The 22,528-nt window shown below is 35.2% G+C and overlaps 1 protein-coding gene across 1 annotated transcript in view; it reads left to right on the top strand.

Annotated features, from left to right (window-relative positions):
- Positions 1-22,528, top strand: part of GPC5 (glypican 5) — a gene marked incomplete at its 3' end in the record, with an annotated part of 589,849 nt that overhangs the window by 305,165 nt on the left and 262,156 nt on the right. The window contains exon 7 of the mRNA XM_083855586.1: positions 1,764-1,917. Coding sequence (XP_083711712.1) covers positions 1,764-1,917 — 154 coding nt within the window. The remainder of the gene's footprint in view (positions 1-1,763; positions 1,918-22,528) is intronic.

Below are 22,528 nucleotides of genomic sequence, written 5' to 3'. Positions count from 1 at the left end.
TTCTGCTAATTAAGTGGTGAGTGGTATTCTCTTGTTCTTACACAGAGGAGAAAGGGGATTTTATAGAAGCATTGAGATTTATCTGAATGATCTTGTAGTAGTGATAAAAATATTTTTTGTTTGTCACTGTACAGCCTTTAAAAAGATCAAGTCGTCTGTGAAGTGACTCCACAATTTGAAAATAAACTCAGTTAATAGGTTGAAAATATGAATCCGGTATCTTGTTAAACAGCAAAGCAAACACATTTTTGAAGGTATAAAAAAACTGAGTCTGTTTTGAACTAATTAGTATCTTCTTTAAGGAGAAAGTACTATCTGATTATTAAAGAATCTGAGACAGTGAGGTTTTGGCCAGTGTAAAGAAGTCTTCCTAGATTGAAGCATGAGTAATGCACGAAACCTGTACAAACTATTATTTTGGATGCAGTGAGGTTATAAGAATTATTAACATTTTTAAGAAACTGGTGTCTTATCAGTTTTGATGTTTATATTTATCTGACAGATAAACAGAACTGAACCTGAATGACGTTTGTGTATATATGACAGTTGTACCACCTAGTATTTAAAAACTGCATGGCAGCACTTGTACATTTGATAAATGAGAGAGATTAGCATTATTCAGGTGATTGCTCAGCACTATTCAACAGAGTGGAGAAATGTGTTAAACAGATCTCTACTCTTATAAACCCTGCAGATATCATTGGCCATCTCTATAGTCAGAAATAAAAAGGAGCCAGGGAACATTCTTATTTACTAGAACTAAATAATCTACACTGCTTAAGCCAGTATCAGCTATCCCTTTGTTTTATTTTACCTCACTTTTATTAGTTCTATCAAAGTAATGCCTGGATGTCCTTTGGAAATAGTTGTCTCCATGCTAGCCCCCTGCCTCTGACTGTATTAGCTTGGTCTGCTATTTCTTGATATCATCCCACCACATTTATTTTTTCTTCAGCTTCTACCAGGTTTCCATTTGACATACCTAGAGCAGACAAGTATGTTTTGGATTCACAAATACAGAGACACAACACAGCTCTCATACTATTTCAGATATTTCAAATGCAAAAAAATTACATAAAATAATAAATGTATCTTAAGTCTCTGTAAGCATCACATGGGTCTTTAAAAGACCCAGGTCCAGCTGGTAAGTAGCACAGATGCTGTTTGCTCTTTGTGGGCCTGTAGGAAAGGGGCAGCAAACAGTTTAGCGGGGTCTGTTGTGTTAGAAATAAGGCCAATAATTTTAAACTGGAGGTTTGATTTAGATCACATATAAGGCAGAAATTTTTTCAATATGTGTGGTGAGACACTAGAATGGGTTTCCCAGAAAGGTGGTAGATGGTCCAGCCCTGGAAATATTCAAAATCAGGTTGGATGAGACTGTGAGCAACCTGGGTCTTGTTGAAGATGTCCCTGCTCATTGCAGGGGAATTTGGACTAGATGGCCTTTAAAGGTCCCTTCCAACCCAAACTCTTCTATGATTCTATGTACTTACCCATTCCGCTTGGCCAGAAATTGGTGCCTGATTTTATTTTATAGCAATAAAGACATTTTGTGAATTTTAAATTAAAACTAAACTATACATCTCCAAATACCACTCTTTTAACCCTGTAAGTCAGGGTTAAAAAAAAAAAAATCAGAATTCTCATTCTGAAATTTCTTTTTCAAATCAGGTAATTCCTAGGGACATATATTAAATTTTGGGTACTCATTGAAGCTCTCCATATCTACTGCTAACTTGCCTACTATATCTTGTCTTCAGCAATTGCAGGGCAAATCATTTCCAAACTGGGATCTCCAACAAACAGGCAGTGGTGAAGGCGTAGATGAACAAATCAGTGGTGATTGTGATGATGAAGATGGTTGTGGAGGATCTGGAAGTGGAGAATTCAAAAGAGTCCTGAAAATTACAGACCGTGAGTCCATGATTCTGTTTCCTTCATACATTTAAACAGTGAATTGACATATTTTCCTCTAACAGGTACCACTGAATTATCTCGGAAAAGAGATGAAAAGTTGTCTATGTAGTGTTCCAAGGTTTACAAGAATAGGCCTGCAGTTGTAGGATTTCTGTGAGCACGGTATCAATATGAGTATCAGTTTCATCATAACACATGTCAAAATATATTTGGCATAATATAGGCTTAACACAGTATTTTAGTCAAATAATTGGTGTAAATTGGAATGTCCCTCTGAGTTATTACATTAACATAAGAGATTTGGCAGTTAAAAAGAGAAGCTGTACTAATTTTAGATGGAATTGTGGCAAACCATGAGGTTTAGTGCAGGTAGCTGCATTTCATGGAGAGCTATTGGAACCAACGTACAAAGCACTCAAAAATAATGCCACTTCTGTTTCTTATTAACCTTTCCACTTCTCTTACAGTTTTGTTTCTATGTAATTTAGGGTTTCGTTTAGTTGCATTTTATTTTTGTTTTGTTTATTCTCTGAAACACATTTGTAATAATTTTCATCAAAAATCCTGTGGTTGTACACTTGAATGACATAGAACTCCAACCATAAGCAAAGTAAGCTACTGCTTCTCTGAATCAGGGCATTTTTGAGCCTATCTCTTCTCAGTGTAGAAATATAGGCAGAGATGGTGGCAATAGATGATTTTTTTTCATGTAAACTCCATTTCTACATTTTGCATTTTTTTTCCTGCATTTTGCATTATCTTTATTCACTGAATTTGAAAGTGCTGCATATTTTCAGGCTTAGATGTGAACCCCAGGTCCTTTTTGACTTGACAGTAAAGAGGCAATTTAAAAATGTGGCTGTAGAGAACCTGTATTTTCCCATTTCTTTTTGAACTGCTGGAAAAATGTAGCAGAACATTTTGAGGCATGCCTTAACAAGTCAGTTTGGAATCAGCGTTAAGATCCTCTTGCACTGACACTTAGTCTACACATTTTCAAGACCTACTAGAAGTCTAGATGGGATTTTGAGCAATATCCAAAAAAGTTTGGACACTTACTTCCCTAGAGTGCCCTTGGAGGTTTAACTTTGGAGAAAGAAGTTAGAAGTTCAAATATTTAAAGCCAGATGTTCTTTGTAATACTGTATATATCTTACATCTATTTGAAAATGACACACTGTGGTATTGAAGGACTGTAAAATAGTCTTAGAATGTGACTAGAGCTATTAAGAAAGTATTAAATGACAAAAGAATTTCAAGAACAGTATATTTCATTTCATTCTCTTCTACTGCATTCGAATTTTCTTCATATTGATATATTTAGTGCAATCTTTTCAAAATGTCAAAATTATAATTAGCCTTCATATTCTCTTTATATTACATCTTTTAAATTGCTAGAATTATAAGCTATGTGTTAGACGTAGTGAAATTTGCATGTAATTCTGTTTCATTTGAGCTTTTTCTAAGATATTATAGAACAAAAATATAAATCCATACTATTTGATATTTTGACTTGTGCATAAGTTTTGAGCTACTAATACCTTCCATGAGGTATTGTGATTTCATGGATTTATGCTGGCATGCATTTCCTTTCTGGAATTCAACTTAAAAGTTGTCTTTAATGTGTACCAAAAAGACTCCTACTTTGTTCTGGGGCGTCACATATGGGCTGTCCAACAACACAATTAAAACATTCCATTTTGTAGAATTTGGTTACAATGAAGGTCAAGAAAAATTTTTTTTCAGAAATCACTTGTGTCTTTAAGTATATGTTAAAGTGTATGTTTAAGATAAACAGTTTTTTTAAAAAAATCTTCTATTGCACCGCTGTGATATATGAGTAGGAGTTTGGGAATTTAAAGTTAGATTTAAAGTGAAAAACAATGTATTTTAGTAAGAAAACAATTATCTTCTCAAGAGTTAAGATTTTATGTGAAGAACTAGAGTTAAAAAAATAAAAATAATAAGAATTTAGGCTTATATTTTTAATATCTATATTTTACATATATTTATACAACATATATAATTTTGTGTGATTTTCTTAGCTTTGGGTGACTGATATCAATTAAATGCTAATAAGATTTTAAACTCCTTGTTTTTATACTGAAAAGTTTTTCACTACGATGATATTGCTTACAGCTCCTTGAAAAGTATGTCTGAATTTCAGGTAAGTCTACAAGTTGACCACAGTATGTTTGACCCTTAGCATTCGCGTCTCCGTGGAGTCATACAGTTCGTATTATTTTTCCTTATCAAGAAAACTTTCTGCGTTCTTTTACTTCTGGACGACTTTGCTTTCTCTCATAACCAGCCAGGAAAGAAAGAGAGACTGCTGCATATTTTTGTCCATAGTTGAGTCTAGAGGTCCTAGCCATAGCCCAGGTCCCCTTTTTGGTAGCTTCTGCAGACATTTTCACCAAGGAGATAAATGGGCAAAAAATGTGGGCAAAAAATTAATGATATCCTTAAGATATTAAAGTATGTTACAGAACCAGCCCCTTTTATTACTTTGCTGTGTATAAAAATAAAATATAAAGACACATCCACCTTTTTTTTGATGGCATGTCATTGCCTTTTGGACATGTGTCTGTTATTCAGACCCAGAAGGAACAGAGAAGAAGGGAAGGGATATACTTCTGCCAAAACAAACTTGTAACAATTTTATGTGTACAAGTAGCTTGTGAAGTGACAGATTACTTGTTTCCACACTCAGTGCTAGAGATGTAAGAATTGATTTAATTTGGTACAGAAGACTGACAAATGTGTGGTGACAGCCTTTAGTCTTTAGAAGGTCAGTGAAGAGATCTGGTATTTGTAACACAGAAGCAATAGCATTGCATTGCAAAAATGTTTAAAATGTGTTATATTTTGAAAAAAATCTAGTTTTCCTATTGAACAGTCAATCATTGTATTCAATGTTTTAAAGTGCTACAATTGTGCTGACTGGTTTGCTCTTTCATAAGTACTTTTAAGATACGGTAAATCGGTGCAGTTATTTGAAGAAACGGTACTAGAAAGGATAGTGTACTTTAAATGTATAAAATAAACAGTAGTATAAAGCCTTGACACTTCATTTGCTAGTTTTATTCTCCTCTAACCCGGGAGCTCCCACGAGACTATTTCATGCGTCACAATGAATTACCTCTTCGAAGCCCCCTGCAGAATGCAGCAGTAATAACAACAAATACTTATCACCTACATATTGATTTGCATCTGTTTTCAAATAGCGCTGTGAGGAAGGACTAATCCCAATATCGCCCCACTGAGGTTCTCAATACCATCTATCAAAATTCTCATAATACTTCTAGCAAGACCACCGATTCTCTGAAAAGTGCTCTACCCCTAGTTTGTCTTTTTTGCTCATTTTAACATGCAACACACACATTTCTTTACCGCAGCCAGAGATCTCCTAGTTCAGGGCTCAAATGCAGAAATATCAAGGATATCTTTGTGCTTAAGATATATATCAGCAAACATTGTCTCCCACTTTTTTTTTTTTTAAAATCTCACTTGATTTTCATCCTTTTTGAAGAAAGAAGTCTCCAAAATGTTTTATTTCTCACACTTCTTAATGTGTAGATTATTACTTTCTTGTTCAAATCATGGTGTAGAGGTAAAATACCCTTAGAAAAGGCTTTTTGTTGAGAGCTCTATATAAATAAAACAGTCTACGTCTCTTGCCTGACATTATACTTCGTTCTCAAGTCTCAAACATCCTTTCTCCTCTTTCTGCTCCTTCACCCACTTCAGTATAGTTGCTTTTGTCATTGTTAAATCTGATTCTGGTGGCATATTCTGGGACCAAAACTCTTTAAAGCTGGCAATAAAATCTCCATTATGATGTTTGCCATCTGTTAAATTCTTTTAAACTCTCATCTACATTCTGCTACCTCAGTAAAGCAAGACATCCCTTATGTCTGAGTAGGATTTCAGGTTTTATTTACACACAAGAGTATTCTTCCTAATTCCTGAATGTTAATGTGAGGTGTTATTCAGGTGTCTTTGGAAGGGCAACATGACTTCATTGTTCATAGTTCACTCAGTTCAGAACATTTCAATTCTATTAAAAATGAGTAAGAAAAAAAATTTCTTGCTGTGAATGCCAAACTTGGTCTAAATATTGCATTAATTTTTAACAGTAACATTTTCATAGGCTATTGTTAATCAAGAGGGTAGGGGAATCTCACTCTTCCTTTCCACATAAAGACTGTCATAATCGGAGCTCTTTTCTCTCATATCCTTCTCTTTCATAGAGCTGAAAATCTTTTGAAGAGAAAGATTTATTGCAATTAGTACATTTGGGTGAAAAATTTGCATTTCCAGAATTAGTATTTACTTTCAGCAAGAAGATGCATAATGTCAACATATATGAAATTCAAAGTTTTTTCTGTGTGCATGATCAAGTGCTGGCACAAAAACATACAATAACATAAATTATTGAAACATAAATAAAGTCAAAGGATGAACCAAGTTCCAATGATTTCCACTACCCCCCCCCCAAAAAAAAAAAAAAAAAAAAAAAAAAATCCCAAAAACACTTTTGGACTGCTAAGCATAGACCTTCACCAGCCAATGAAGTTTGAACAGGTAAAGTTGCCAGATGTATGAACATCTTCATGCCACAACGTGAAGCACTGTGGTAGGTTGACAGGTGCCAGGTCCCACCAAACTGCACAGCCCTGTGAGGGCTGCTATGGCAAAATAAACTCTAGCTCAGCCAGAACCAATACAAGCAGTGAAAGAAAAACCAAAAGGATTCAGTTTAAAATGCCTCGTAAAAACTGAAAAAAGTTACAATACAACTTTCTTATCCAGTATTTTGCAAAAAGGTGTGACCTGCATAATGATATTATGCATTGGAATAAAATAAAAGATGATATTTCAATTTTTGGTTGTTTTCTATTTAAAGAATGTAATTTCTCTCTCTTAACACGTTTTCTCATGAGTCAACATTTGTAGTTCTTGAGTGATGAATTTAACCTGAGTAATGGATGGAAACTGTACTGTCAGGCTGGATTGTTAATTCAAAAACAAATAAAGGGAATGGTTATGTAAAATTTGCTGAGGGAATTTACAAAGCAACAGAAATAAAGTCAGGTAATATAAAATGTCATATTTTGCAACAGTATATTTTTTGCCTTGTATTAACATGTTACATCCACATGAAGATTTTTATGACAGCAGCTATCAAATACAAACAAAGAAGCACAGTTGCTCGTCAGAGGTGTTAAGTTATCATATAGCGTTTAATGATCGCACTCACTGGTCTAAAACAGAACATCAGAACAGTGCAATTATTACAAACAACCTGCATTAATAACATGGGGTTATATTTTGCTGGGGATTACCTTGTAATAGTACCACTAATTCTGAAGTTACCAGAAGTCTGGAGCCTTTTACTGCATGTATTATTTCATCAAATTAATGTATAAATACTTGCACTCACAGTTAGCAGTAAAGAAACAGTTCTGGAAAAGTACTAATGTTTACTGCTTTCTCATCCATTCTTTTACATTTCTGGAGGAAAATTAATAAGATAATAGGTATCATAGCTACCTGTCAGGATAAAGAATGTCTTAAATGCATTTTTATTTCCACAGCAGTAGAATTAAAAGTATCCAGTGCCACTTTTACAAAAGTGCTATTTTACAGCACCTGCCTGTTGAACAAATTCTGGTTTATTAGTTCCTAGTTTTTAAAAATTTCCAAAAACCCCTTCCTGCCTACCACTTTATGGCTTCCAAAGTTGGGCACAAAGGATATACTCCAGCATGTCCTTCTCTGCTCTGGATTCTCCTGTGAAGACTATAGCTCTTCAAGAGCTCCTTTTTGGTATAATCAGAGAAATACAGATTATGATGGTGTTGTGTGGTCAAGGTATCATGCAGGTTGTGTATCTCTGAACTGGTATGCTACACATGAGAATAAAGCTGGTGGATATTGACACTTTATGTGATAATGGATTAATAAAAGACTAATTTATCATCCTGGAGAACACTAAGGCTCCAATTAACTCCTCTCTGTGAATTTATGCATTTCCTTCTAACTTTTCAACAGCATGGACACCATTCAGGCTATTTCCTTGGATAGAGAGAAGAGGAAAAAAAACCCAAATTCTTGTGATTTGTCTTCCAGATATGTAAACAATTTAAAGCTTTCAGTCAACAAGTTACAGACTGAATGAAGAACTAATATACCATTTCCTTATTTCACCTAAATTTTATGCCCAAAAGCACAGAAGCAATTACAGAAGTACAGAAAGCCAAGTACAGATACAGCCCTTGCTCAAATTGACCTGACAGTGAATGTCAGGTTTCCTACTGTGGACTATAAGATTTAATTCTGCATGGTACTCTTAAGAAAGTGGAGAGCAAAAACACCTGTGTGGAAATTTTTGCTCCACCTAAGGCAAGGATGTATTCCCTCTTTTGAAATGGAGTGGATTGTTTTGTGAGTTCCCTCATTTCCCACTCCTCCTCTACAAGGACCTTTCTGACATGTCTCAAAGATAAACCACCAGCTATAAACAGAATTTTGAGATGGGAAATACAAGCAGACTTTTTCTTGATAGATTCGTAAAGTTAAGAAAAGCCGACATTAAATTCTTTAAAATGCATCAAGATCACTAAATGCCAGTTCTTCTAGCCAAGCAAGAAATGGTTAACCATATCCATTCCTCAAACACAGAATAAAATGTGAATATAAATGCAAATGGTTGATGTGATACCATAGTGGTTATGCTATTTACTAATCCAATCCCCTCAAATGAGCCAGTGGAAAACTGGGAAAACTGGCTAATCCTTCAAAAAGCAGCAGACTATCCTAAGTACAATGTTTCTTACCTTTACGTATTGTAAGTGTCTATCTTTGGTGCAAAGACAGTTTAGTTATTTGGATAGAGTAGGAGATAATAATCAGGCCAAGTCTCTACAGCTATGGTTAAAGCCATTCAGCTGGCATATAGACTAAAACCAGAATACTCACTTCACTAATATCCAACCTGAACTTAGGTCTTATTTTTTCCTCAATAAACTTTTAAAGTTTTATGGAGAAGAACTTTGAAAATTTCATCAAGGGAACAACTCTTAAAAGAAATAACTGTACCATCATTTTTGTTTCCTACAAAGCACTAAAATTTCTTATCTAGTCTATATTAGGTTATGGACTATTTATTTCTGCATGTGCCTCTGACATATGCAAAATCAAGGCAAAATACACTGCTAGTTTATGCAAAGTATGGTTAATTGGAAAATAATAGGGCTAATATGTTAGATTTGAAATGAGTTCTGATTGACTTTTTTCTGAGTAGGCATCATTTCAGTGACTTCATATGAGTTTGTGTTTTCCAGAGGGACCACATAATAAGTTTAGTTGGAGTTACAAAGTTATAATTGTATTTTTAAAGGCATTACCTTATAATAATACTACTACTTCTGGAGTTACTAGAAATTTGGAGCCTTTTAATGCATATATTATTTCATTGACTATTATATTTTAATAATTTATTACTAATTGATTATAATTAATTAAATAAATATTTGTTAATTGTTAATGTGTTCTTTGAAATGTGTTTCATAATAGTGTAATAAGGATATGAAAAGAATTTTTTTTATAACTCTTGATCACTGTATTCAAACTACCTTTCTCTTTTATGAAATACTTCCATTAATTCAAAGGATGAGAACTTTGGTTGTTTTCCTTTATGCAAAATAAAAATCAGCAGGTGTTTTCCTGCAAAAATACGTTCCTTTTAATCAATTGTATTTTAAATCAATCCCTTTCTCTAAGTAGTGGTGTCTAATCTTCAAAGACCTCACAGTTTTTACTTGAAATAAGTACTCAAAAGTCAATGTATTTTTAAGAAACAGACTTTTGAATAGTCACTTTCATCTGCAGTTACCCTTATAACTGATTTTATTGTGCCTAGGAGATCTTTCTATAATTTTGAAATTTTCTTTTTAAATCTGTCCATGTTTTAATTGTTTTTGGCTGGAGGAGGGAAAGAGCAGCATCTCACTCTTGATGTTCCATTTCCTATACTGCCTGTGATAGCTTTTATAATCCACTTTAGATGATTCTTTTACTCTTCCAGTTTATTTCTACTCTACTGACCAAAAGCCTCAAAATGAGTTGTCTTTTTTTTTTTTTTGTAGAAATTAACCAGTTTTATTTCTTTGAGTGAGAGAAAATATAAAATAAAACTAACCTTTATGTAGTTTTAAACTATTATCATATTCTAACAATAATTTGTTAAATGATCAGATTAGCTACTTTAAGTTTACGGTACAAATGCTACCTGTTACCAGCGAAAATCTAAACACGAATTTTGGAGGACAGCTATAGCCTACTATGTATTTCTTTTTTTTATTATTTTTTTTTTCCTTAGAATGCAATCCTACTTTAATAACGATAGACACAAAGATAGGATTTTTCTTCATGAGTTAAAAAATTTAGACTTCTTTTATAGTCACTGTAAAAGAAATAAGTATCACTGAAAATGAATAAACACATGACGGCACAGTTGATTAGGCCAACATTAAGCATTTCTGTTAAAGTGAGAATTGTGCCCTACAATCCTTCTTTCTCTCAACTGATTGTAAAAGGACAAGTTTCAGTAGCTTATGTACAGATATCTAAGGTTAGTTAGAAAATGCCTTCCAGAAGTTAGGTTCTTTTGCATTCACTCTGGTTCTGATTTAATATTGATTTTTATTTTTAGATAAGGGTTAAATACCTTTCAATGTACTTAATAGTCTTATTGCCAGTATCACTAATGACTTCTTGCAGTAAAAAATAGAGAGTGCACTTGCAAATACAGCTAATAAGACCTATAAAACAGAATTTGTGTTGTCTCAAAGCCCTATTTTGCTGGGAGAAGAAATCATTCCTATTTTCCATGTCTGTGATGGAGAAAGTGGCTGCTGGTGAAAAAAGAATTGGGAATGTCTATAAACCCCATGGTGTGTTTCCTTATCAAACTGTCTTAATATCTTTTTGACCTTTTTCTTCTTTTAGATTTTGAATACAAAACTAAATGTAAAACTACAACAACCCAAAACTTTCATAGCCATTATGTGGATAAGGAATTATTTCACTGAATCAAAAAGGAATTGTAAAACAGTTTTAAAATCTACTTATGAAAGAATCTGTTCTTTTTCAAAGTTGTGAATCATATCAGACTGTTAGCTTTCTATTTCTTAAACAGACTGTAACCATGATAAATGTCACACTTTGATTTACTCAAAGGTGATTTATAGTCAAAGGTAGCTCTTTTGGCCTATCATGCATCTCCAGTCTTTATTATATTCTTTTAGAAAATCAAAGTGTGTGTGATCTCCTGAGAGTTCCCTTTGCAACCTGTGCAGAGACTTAAATTAGATTAGTTTCATATTTGCATCTTCCACTATTAATGATTATAACTCCAATGCCTTGACTAATCTGTTTCTCAGTAATTCATGCTCAAACCATTTCCTAACTTTTCAATAAAAGAGAATCAATTAATTTTTGCTTGTTGCAGAAATTTAGTGCTATCTCTTTTTTCCTCATGAAAGAATATGTAAAGGAGATACAAGGGAGATCTAAGAAAGATCTTAAAATCTGCAAAACTTTTGTGAATATATATATATTTATATAAATCATCACAAGTTTCCTAAAAAAGAGTGAATCTATTCAAAATATTCAGTTATTTCCTATATTCTGTAAAATAATGTATTTGGAAGGCAGCAAATGGACTTTCCTCTTTCTTTTGTTATTTTAGAGGGAAGTGGTTAGGTGTAATTCCAACCTGGTTTAGGATTGTGATGTCTCCTTTCTACAATAATCTGATAATAGGCACTAGGACTGATTTTAAGTTTCTGGAATGAAATGTGTGGAAAAGGTTTTTTTCAAGGCTATGTGGAAAAGTTTTTTGCAAGGCAAAAGCTAGAGCAGGCACCTAATTGGAGGGGTGGGACTCTGTTGCTTAGACACACTCTCATTTTAACAGCCCATTTCAGGAGTCTGTTTCTGTATGTCATCACTGGTTTATTTTGATTTTATGAACTCTGCTTCCAATGTCTATAGCAGATCAGCTCAGATTTATTAAACCTTATACTCTAGATATCTACATTTAGATAAACTGGACATCAATTCCAGCTGTTGGGCTTTCAAAGGTCGGCTAACTAGAACAACTTTCCCAGATATTGGCCAGTAGCAGAGAGGTTAGACGTGCTCAACATGAGTTATTTTCCTTATTTAGAGCCCCATTAAGCAGACACTTCTCAAGGCCAGCAGATGTGTTTAAGGAAGGGAAAATCTCCTGCTTCATTGTGATATACCCAGTTGCAGAAAGAGAGGGTTATGCCACAGCTCAGTAGACACAGACTCCATCAAAACATCCTTTGTGGAACCATGTAGTCACTAGCATTTTTTATGTCAAGCCCATTACATCTCTGAAACATGGGTCTTTTCTCCCATTTGGATTCCTTTCTCAAGTTCATACAGCCTGCAGTTATCCCCAGGTAAATGCTTTTATTGCACAGGCTGAATTTAGGGCCTCCTGAGTAGCTGCTACATTTCTCATATAGGCATATGATTTGGGCTTGTTATAAACATGGACAGACCTTATGGAAAGATAGGTCAGATCTACAGAAAGGTCATAAAACTTTTGTTTTCATTTTATTATCACTAATGTCCTAAGGATTATGGACATAAGTCAAGCAATGTCATTTTAATTCAGGGCTAAAATTTCTTTGAGACCAAACCTGGAGAAGCAAAAATGTAGCCTTGAGAACAGGGATAGGATGACATGAAATGTCTAAGAATAAGAACCTACCAAAGAGAGGATTTTTTTGAGTAAAATGTTTGATTGAGATGTTCGAATGGGAACAAGTCTGAGTAGAGAAGAATGTAAGAGAGAAATTCAGAAATGTGCTTGTACACTACCTTTACCATGTCTCTTCCACCATTTTTTTATTGTTTTCTCCCAGTGTTCATAGTCTTAAGTAGAAATGCTCATAAATGTAAGTCTGCATCTCTGAGGCCAAAGAGTGGATCCTGCAACCAGCTTTGGGAAGTGAGAAAGACAGTTTATGGCACTTGTGCAGCTGATAGTGATGTAGGAAGTATATCTATTCTTAAGAGAATCTTATAGATTGTAACAGTGACATTTGGAAAATATGTCAGTTGCCAGAGTGGAGACAGCTAGCTGTTAAAAAAAACACTTCTGAAATGTCAGGGAGCAAAACCAGAATGTGGGAGTTATTCTAAAAGGAAGCAGCTATATATGAGCCATATAGCTGCAAAATAATAATTTACTACATATTGTGTTGTTGTCTTAAATATATAAACAGTCATTAGCAAAAAAAAAAAAAAAAAAAAAAAAAAAAAGAGGATGGAACGATTCATGAACAATTCATTATTTCCTAATAAAACTATTCAGCAAAAGCTAGTTATAGACAAAAATATTGATCATATATTGTGACTTGCAGAAGACCTTGAGATTTATTAAAACATTTATTATTTATTAAGGGTTTGCTAATTAAAGGTGCATATCAGGGATTTTGTTTTCAATAACTGAAAATGGCTACTCATATATTTAAATGAAGATAATAAGGAACTTGAATAAGTTTCTTTCTAGGTTACAGTTTGCTTATCTTTGGTAGTTCCAAGACTTAGACAGATAAGACACCTAGACACACAAGACACTTAGACACACCTCAAATACAGGCAAACTAAGAGTAAAGACTATCATTTGCAAATTAATTTAGCCGAGAAGGTGGTCTCTGCTACCCATCTTCCTCATTCTCTGGGGCTGTATATCTTCTAGCCACTCTAGTTGAACCACAGATGATGCTGTTTAATACAGACGAAAACTTTGAGTCAAACTGAATGTGCTTCTGCTATATATTAATATAGATGTGCAGGGTTGATTTGGTTGATTGCCAGATGGCCACTCAGCTGTTCTTTAACTCCCCGTCCTCAACAAATAATAAAAAAAGTGTGATAAGACAAAAGCTTTCTTGATAAGATAAAATCAGAAAGATCACTTACCAATTAACATCACAAAAATGAAAAGGCTCAACTTGAAGAAAGTTAATTTCTTGCCAATTAAAATAGAGTCACGTGGTAAAAACCAAACCACTTCACCCCCATCTTTTCAATCACATCACCCACCTCTTTTCAGTCTGTGTTACTGCTTCATTCCCAGCTCCTCTGCCTCCTTCTGACACCGAGTGTTGCACGGGTGACAAGGAGGGGATTGATTGCAGCCAGTTTGTAACAGTTCCATTCTGCTGCCTTTTCTCCTAACATTTTCTTCCCTGTGCCAGCATGAGTGCTCCCCAAAAGCTGGAGCTTCCTTCAGGGCATATCCACGAAATTCTCCTCAGGCTGCAGTGTGGTAATCAGCTTCTCTCTAGATGCTACAGGGGAGTCTTTGCTGTGGTGCCTGGGGTACCATGGTGTTCAGAAGGTTGTTTCTCTCCATTTCTCCCACTTCCACTACTCTCACCTCCTTCTTCTCTGTGATAAGCAGAATTTTTCTCTTTTTAAAATACATTTTCCCTGAGGCACCACAGTCCTGACTGGTGGGGCTGAGCCGTGCCCTGCGATGGATCTGCTGAATCCTGCTGAAGGTGTCTGTGTCACGCATGAGGCATCCCAGTCCCTCCTCACAGATGCCACCCTACAGCTCCCACTGCCAGCACTGGGGCACATAAACCCAGAGCAGCTGTACACTGGGCACTGGTGTCAGATAACACAGGGGAGTCCTGTCTTTATCAAGAGGGAATCAAGGCCAAGGGGACAGGCTGAGCTTAATCACTCACTGTGGCCAGCTCTCTGGCCAGTCCTGTGGGCTCAGCTGAGAGTCTACTGCTGCACACACAGAGTGGTTTGGCCTGTCAAGGGCAAAATCTTTTTCTACATTCATTTTTCTACAGCTCTCTCTACAGTAAGTTACCAAGTGTTGCTTGTAGATCTGGTTATGTACACTCAGGACTTGACCTGCTCCTGTTCCTGTACCAAGTATTTTGATAGACTCAGTTTTAGGTCCTTTGAGACAGTCACTACCAAAATCCCAGTAGCTTTACATTGTGGAAAATGGCCCTGTGATTGATACTGGTGTTAACAACGTCCACAGAAAAAGGAAAAATTCAATAGATAGTAGAAAAAATGTAACTTCTCGTGACCTGTGTTCAGACCTGCATGCCCTTTCAGACTCTTATGAGTAGACTGAGAAGCTGCTACTTCTGCTTCTCAAGGTTCACTTCTTATTGGAATGCACTGAGCAAGATGTGTGATGCATAATAACATAGAATGTATCATGGAAACGGAAACTATATAATTAAAGAGATTGTGATTAAAAGCTATGAGCTCAGTAACACTTTTATGAAGTTATAAAGTAGTTTTCTAGTAAAATTTCAAATGTAATACTCAGTTCATTAACAACTCTTGTCATCCTCAAATCCATAAGCATTAACTTATTTTACTGTATAGCAATTTCTAAGAAATGTAAATCATAAAATGTAAGAGAAAGTGTTTAGATATGGATTCAAAAAGAGAACAATCAGATTTTATTTCTCTTCTATTTAATGCTATCTATTGCCTTTTTTCTTCCTTTTTTATTGTTCCTTCATTTTTCTAATTAGTTACCATCTGTCATTTTATGCCAACTGACATAATTGTAAGTCATTATGTAGGATAGCCGTAGAAGCAGTTGCCTCACACATAAACTCTTGTGTCCAAATGGCCACTTAGCAAAGTGGATTTTAATTTCTCACCATTCATTTCTATTTCAATTACTCTAAACAGAATAATTGAAGAGCAGCAGGTGTTTTTTATTTCAGTTCTTAACTTACCTTTTTAAATAGCAGTGTTATTTCACAGAAGGATGGCTATTAATTCTTCTGTATGCCAGAAGATGCCACTGTAGCACTCGATTATAGACAGTAAAGACTGATGACAGGGGAGAAGGACATGAATACTATCAGTTACAGCATCTGATTGATTGCACCTGAGAAGGCATTACTGTGAGTGTCCTACAAGTACAGGGTCTTAATCTGGTGAGAGAATGAGATTCTGCAACATTTATTTATTTTAAAAAAAAAATTAATAAGAACAACTACATATTGGGAACTAAAGGAAATAGTTATTTTATGACATAATTTCATAAACTGCAATCCTAGTCCTGTATTTGCTGCCAAACACTAATATGAGTACATGTTCTTTCTTCAAAGGATTTTTCTAGAAAGGATTTTCCTGCTGTTTAATATACCATATAAATCACTTTGAAAAAATAGTGTTCTTAGGTTGCTATTTCATTTTCTTCTGTATCGTTAATCGCAGAGAGGTTTGAGATAATCTGTCTACTTCAGTGTCATGGTTCTTTTTTTTTTTTTTCTTTTTTTTTAATACTTTAAAATTCTCTTAGTGAGCAGTCCATCATTACTTTTAGAAACTAGGTTTTCCCCCAGGTGATAAAGAAACAGGGCAGCCAGAAAATATTTCCCCAAAAGGTCTACCTAAAAGAATGTTTTGTTTTATTTTGATTTATTTTATTTTAGGAATAATTTGAAAATTTTACCTCTTGAAAACTATGCTACTTACTGGTGACAGAGGAGAAGAGGAAGTAAGGTTACTGTGCAACTTTGTGATGGTCAAAAAAAGGTTCAAATTGATAATCTATAAAGAATTACAATCGGAAGAAACACTTTAAAAGCACTTCCTTTGAACAAGATCTCTATTAATTAATTGTTTGTCCTCAGGATGCCTACACAAGAAGGTGAGCAAAGTGTGTGTGCACATAAGTTTTCCAATGGGACACTGCAATCCACTGTCAAATGTGAGAGTCATCAAATGGACAATCAGAATGCTGTTGTGGAATGTAAATTGTGCAGGTTCTTCTTCCACAAAAGGTGGAAAAATTACTCACAAGCACTGCACAGTTCAAATTTTATGCCATGTATTATCAATATTCTCTTTTTTCAGTTAATGTTTAAAGACCTCATGTCTTGAGATCAAGCAGGTTTGTCAGCTAACCTTAAGAATTTTTCAGTTCTAGTAACTGGCCACCACAGAGATGTTACCACATTTACTGTAAGTCTTTGAGCCTGACCTTTCAGCTAGTTGTTCATCCATCATGTTTAGCTGTATGCTGGACATTTTACTCACAAAAATTCTGTGAGAGACAGTATCAAAAGCTTTTCTAAAAGCCAAACACCCATGTTTACTGCCTTGCCTTTGTCTACTGGTCATAAGTGGTTTGTTTGCACATCCAGCACATCTATTCATCCTCCTCAGTGTACTCAGTAGCTGCTCTGTAGTAATCATCTCTTTAGTGAAACAACAGAATTTGTCATCAGAATTCATAAGTTACCATGAGGACTAAAAGCCTGGTCTCTGTGCTGTGGCTTTGAAAAGCACATTGAGCTCCACTAGGGGGTGGCGAAATTGGGGATGTCTTTTACACTGAAATTTATGCCTTCTTACTTATCTTCATGAAACACTAGCTGATCATTCTGTCCTTTCTTTCAAATTTCTCAAGAAGTATGTAGGGAGGCACAAGAAATGATATTTAGTCAAGTGACAGATTATTGTAGAGTTGATTACTATGAGGCAAAACAACTCATGTACCTGCCCACTGATATTTTTGATTAAACATCCATCGAAAGTTTTTGCTGAAACAATCAAATTACTTGAATGCACCTATGAAATTGGTCTAATAATAGCAAATGATCGTCCTGGATTTGGATAATGGATTGAACATTAATGTTCTTACTGGACCCACAAATAAAATGTTAAATAGGAATTGCACCTTGAGATTATTTGTTTCACTTAGTATCATTGTAAAACTTTCTTCATTACTTCTCCATAGCATCTCATCTTTGCATCTTTTTGTTTTGTGAGTACTAAAATACACCCTACAGTTGAGCACTTATATTTTTAACTTATAATTGTGTAATTAAAAGGTGAAAGTGCATATTAAATGCATCAGCAGAGTACATTTTTGGCAAAGAAGGTAAAGTATATAAAATGTGTATTCCATCTGTTACAAATGTAGGGTCTTTTCACCAGTAATTACAACAATTTTATCTGAAAAATAGGCTTTATTCTACCCTAAATACAGCTAAAATAACTGTGAATAAAAGTATATTTGGAATTAAATAGAACCCACATACAATCTAATTTTATTTTAGCAAAAACTAACTCAATTTCTATCACAATTCCTGGGTTTCGTGTTTACTGATGTTCCCATGCAGTATTCAGAAGCACCAAATATTAGGTAAGAGGCAAAGCACAGTGTTACTGAGGCATTTAGTATGCAATAGAGAATTTTTTTTGATGACTCATAGGTAGGGCCAGTGGTACAAGCAGTGAACGTTATGTATGTCACTATGCACATCAGTGTTGCAACAACAAACTGTTTATTTCTGTTTTGCTGCATTGAATTCATCTTTATCCATAGAAAAGTATGATGGATCCAAAATCATTTGTGATGAAGCATTTAGTCACAGCTGCGCCCACATCTCTTTTTGGAAAACATCACTGGTAAATATTATGATAAAATGTTGAAAGTAATTAAAATTAAAGACTTTGATGGACCACTTCTGAACATTCCTTTTTATGAAATAATCTAAATTTAACTATGTAGTGAGTTAACTGTGCCTGGATGCGATGTGTCCACCAAAGTCACTCTATTATTCCTCTCCTCATCAGGACAGGAGAGAGAAAATAAAAGGTAAGTCTCGTAGGTTGAGATAAGGACAGTGATAGGTCACTCACTGGTTGCCATCAGGGGCAAAATGAACTTGACTCAGAGATACTATTGAAACTTAATACCAGTGAAATCTGAATAGGGTAATAAGAAATGAATCCAACCTTTAAAACACCATTGCCCCACTCTTCCCTTCTTCCCGGGCTCAACTTCTTTCCTTATTTTCTCTATGCCCCCTTTCACCAGCAATGCAGGGGCGCCAGGGGGTTGTGATCAATTAATTCATCAAGTGTCTCTGCCACTACTTCCTCCCCAGAGGAAGGACTCCTCACAGACTTCCCCTGCTCCCTTCCATGTGTGGGTCCCTTCCATGGAGCATATTCCTTTATGAGCAGACTGCTCCAGCATGGATCCCACATGGGATCGCGAGTCCTGTCAATAGACATTCTCCAACAGGGGACCCTTTCTCCATGAAGCCCCAGGACCATCACCTCCTTTAGGTATTCGTCTATTCTGGAGTGGGGTCTTCAATGTGCTGCCAGTGGATATCTGCTGTTCTACCATGGACTTCCACAGGCTACAGGGGCACAGCCTGGCTCACAGGGTCTGCACCATGGGGTACAGCAGGGGAATCTCTGCTCCAGTGCACAGAGCACTCCTGCCCATCCTTCTGCACTGACCTTGGTGTCTGCAGGGCTGTTTCTCTCAGGCGTTCTCTCTCTTCTCTCTGGCTGCCATTGCAGTGGGTATTTTTCACTCTTTTTAAATAACATGATCCCAGAGGTGCTCGCCCTGTCATTGATGGGCTCTGCCTCGGCTGCCTTAGAACTGGCTCACATTGTCTCTGTCAGAGAGTGGGGAAAGGTTCTGGCAGCATCTTACAGTAACCACCCCTGTAGGCCCCCTGCTCCCAAACCCTGGTGATGCAAATCCAATACATATACTAATATTTTATTAAAATAGAACAGAAACATAAGGCAGAAAGCAAGATAACATAAATGTACTTTAAGTTAAAATTTGTAGTGTGTTTGGGAGCTAATTTTGATAGTCAGCTAAATCAGTAGTTTACATACAGGACTGAAGTATGGCCATATAGCATATTTTATTAAGGTTATGTGAGGCAGTATCTCATGGCATCATGTCTGGAATCATGCTGCTTTTTCAGATCTTTCTTTTTTTTCCTGTTTGTTTTAAAAAGTTCAATATTTACCAAGAATATCTTTTTCCTTTGAATTTTTCTTCGGATTGAAAGATATCCTGTAAATGCATTCTTATATTTTATACAGTTTTTTTTTATCCAGTAATTTAGTCAATATTTAAAACTATAAATATAAATTTTTTGAATTAATAGTATATTTGGCCTACTAGATTTACCAATTAGTACCTTGTGTAATCCTCAATCTTGAGAATGGCCATTCTCATATTAAAAGATTAGAGAAAAATATTTTCTCTAATTATGTATTCTTGCATCCAATATGAATCTTTTTTTCCTTATCACAGAAAACTTGCAATCATTAACATGTTAATTTCCTTTATATTATCTGCAATTAATTTCTACTGTTTTCTAAGTAGTTAGTGAGTCTTCAGGTTTGTGTACACTTTCACATGGAATACAAACTGACACTGAAATAACCTCTTTTTTTTAATTAATGGAAGTACATATATGTCTCATTATTTTCCTGAGTACAGTAAGAAGCAAATAGCAGATTTCTTTCTTTTGTCCATAATTCAGAACATCTGTCTTGAAAGTGCTCTGTCCCTTGATTCTTTTTTCTGAAGTATATTAGCAGTATCTTTTCTCACCATATTGTTTGCTTTCCTGCTGTCTTCTCTGACTGTTACTGGCACAGAAAATTTCAGTTTCGCCAATCTATCTGAAGCCAAGTACTAGCTATCCTTTGGTCTGGGCATAATCTCAGGGCTGTCGCGTTATGCACAAGGAATCCCTCATGCTGCTTTAACAAGGTTTCACTGAATATACATTGCAAAAATTATTAGCTCAAAAAAAAATGGATTTTGAATAGGTTTGAATTTCCTCCTGAGTATTTTAATGCATTTTGTTTCCTTTTATTCCACTTTTATTGTTATAATAATTTCAAATTTTCAAATTTTCTCCACAACAATAAGCAATGCTAAAAATATATTAGAAGCCATCTTCCTGTAACCCTGTTACTCATGAAGCTCTGCCTTTACAAGGGCAGCAAATATCCAGAAACTGATCATTTGAGACAGCTGACATAACTTTAGCTGCCTTAATCCTTTCAACAGACTATGGGAGCAGAGAGAAATACAGCCCTGGTCATAACCCTTACTTTATCTATTCCTATTCTCAAGTTTACTTTTATAATGAATGAGAGTGAGGACAAGAAGGGAGGGAAGGGAACATTACCTACTGTGGTATTACCATGCATTCATATGTGGACAAGAACCCTCATTCCTAAGCCAAAGACACCATCTCCAGCTTCAGTAAATATTGGTCTAAAAATTGTTATATTGATAATATTGTTGAATTTAGTGAATATCGAACACAGATATCTGCTCTCTTCCTTCTCTTAACCTGTATAAACCAAAAACCAGTTTTCTGCCAAGAAGTTTAAAAACTGAAGAAACGGCTATTGGATTTCTGTTCCTTTGTTCATACTTTCAGAGGCTGGAGACTGATTTTGTAAAAATGATCAGGTTTTGTATTTTTCTTTTATGTGTAGAGTATTTAGGTGAGCCATACAGTATGTAGAATGAAAATGGTTGGCTTGTTTGGTCTGAGTACCCTTTCCTTTCAAAAAGCAATCAAATTATTGTTTTAGCACATTTGATATCAAATATTGATCCCTCCAGTAAACTAATTTCAACTACCAGGCTCTTAGTCTTTAATTATGAAGCACAATAAAAATATAAATCAATAAACTACTAAAGATTTAATTGAATCAACTGTATTGGAATTATTTTATTCTTTACTTTGATATTAATATCCTATTCATAGTAGTGGGTTTGCAGGATATAAGCAATAGCATTCATTGGCTAACAACATATATCCTTTTTGCTTTATACAGCTTAGTTAACACACAGTATGATGCCTTATAATAAAAGTAAGACAATGCCTTTTTTTCATGAACTAGATCCACACCGAACAGGAATGTATTTTTTAAGAGAAGGCAGTCAAAGACTGAAAAGAAGAATGGCCTTTTCTGTACTTTAAAATAATGTGAATCATTTAAGGCCATATGCTACCTGATGAAAGTATATTAGAGAAAAATTATGAAAAAACATAGATAGAAGATTATTCTGTTTTACTAGCTGATTATTGAAAGGAAAGCTTATTATTGTTTTAACTTATACTAATGATCCTGTATCATGGTTATCACAGAGTCAACAATAACCTTAAGTATCGTAGCATAGTCTGTCACATCATGGTTGCTTTTTCCTTTTCTCTTCATGGATGAACTATGTGTATACACCAGAATTTTTTATTTTCTTCAAACCAAGGTCAAAGAATTGTGCCTCACATCTGAAGTGTGAGAAGCTGTGCTTCTAATGCCCTTTATCCAGCTTGGCTAAGGATGTCAGTAAGACTGATGCTATTGAGGTGCTAGACTAGAACTGCATATTTTCTTCTAACAGCTCTCCCCTGTACAGAATTAAACAAGTTATCTGTTGTGCGCTTTTGGACTGAGATAGAATCAATTTTCTTCATAGTACTTTATAGGGTGCTGTGTTTTGGATTTGAGACCAGACCTATATTAATAACACAGCAGTGTATTAGCTATCAAGCATCAAGGCCTTTTCTGCTTTTCACAGTGGGAGGCTGAGGATGCCCAGGGGAAGAGCCACAGCTGGAACAGCTGATGCCGAGTGACCAAAGGGATATCCCACACCCTTATGGTGCCATGCTGAGCAATGGGGAAAAGAAGCAGGAAC

The sequence above is a fragment of the Zosterops lateralis genome (assembly GCF_965231275.1).
Source record: "Zosterops lateralis genome assembly, chromosome: 2".
Taxonomy (NCBI): Eukaryota; Metazoa; Chordata; class Aves; order Passeriformes; family Zosteropidae; genus Zosterops; species Zosterops lateralis.
The sequence above is the reverse complement of the archived record's forward strand: the minus strand, read 5'-3'. Positions and strand labels throughout refer to the sequence as shown.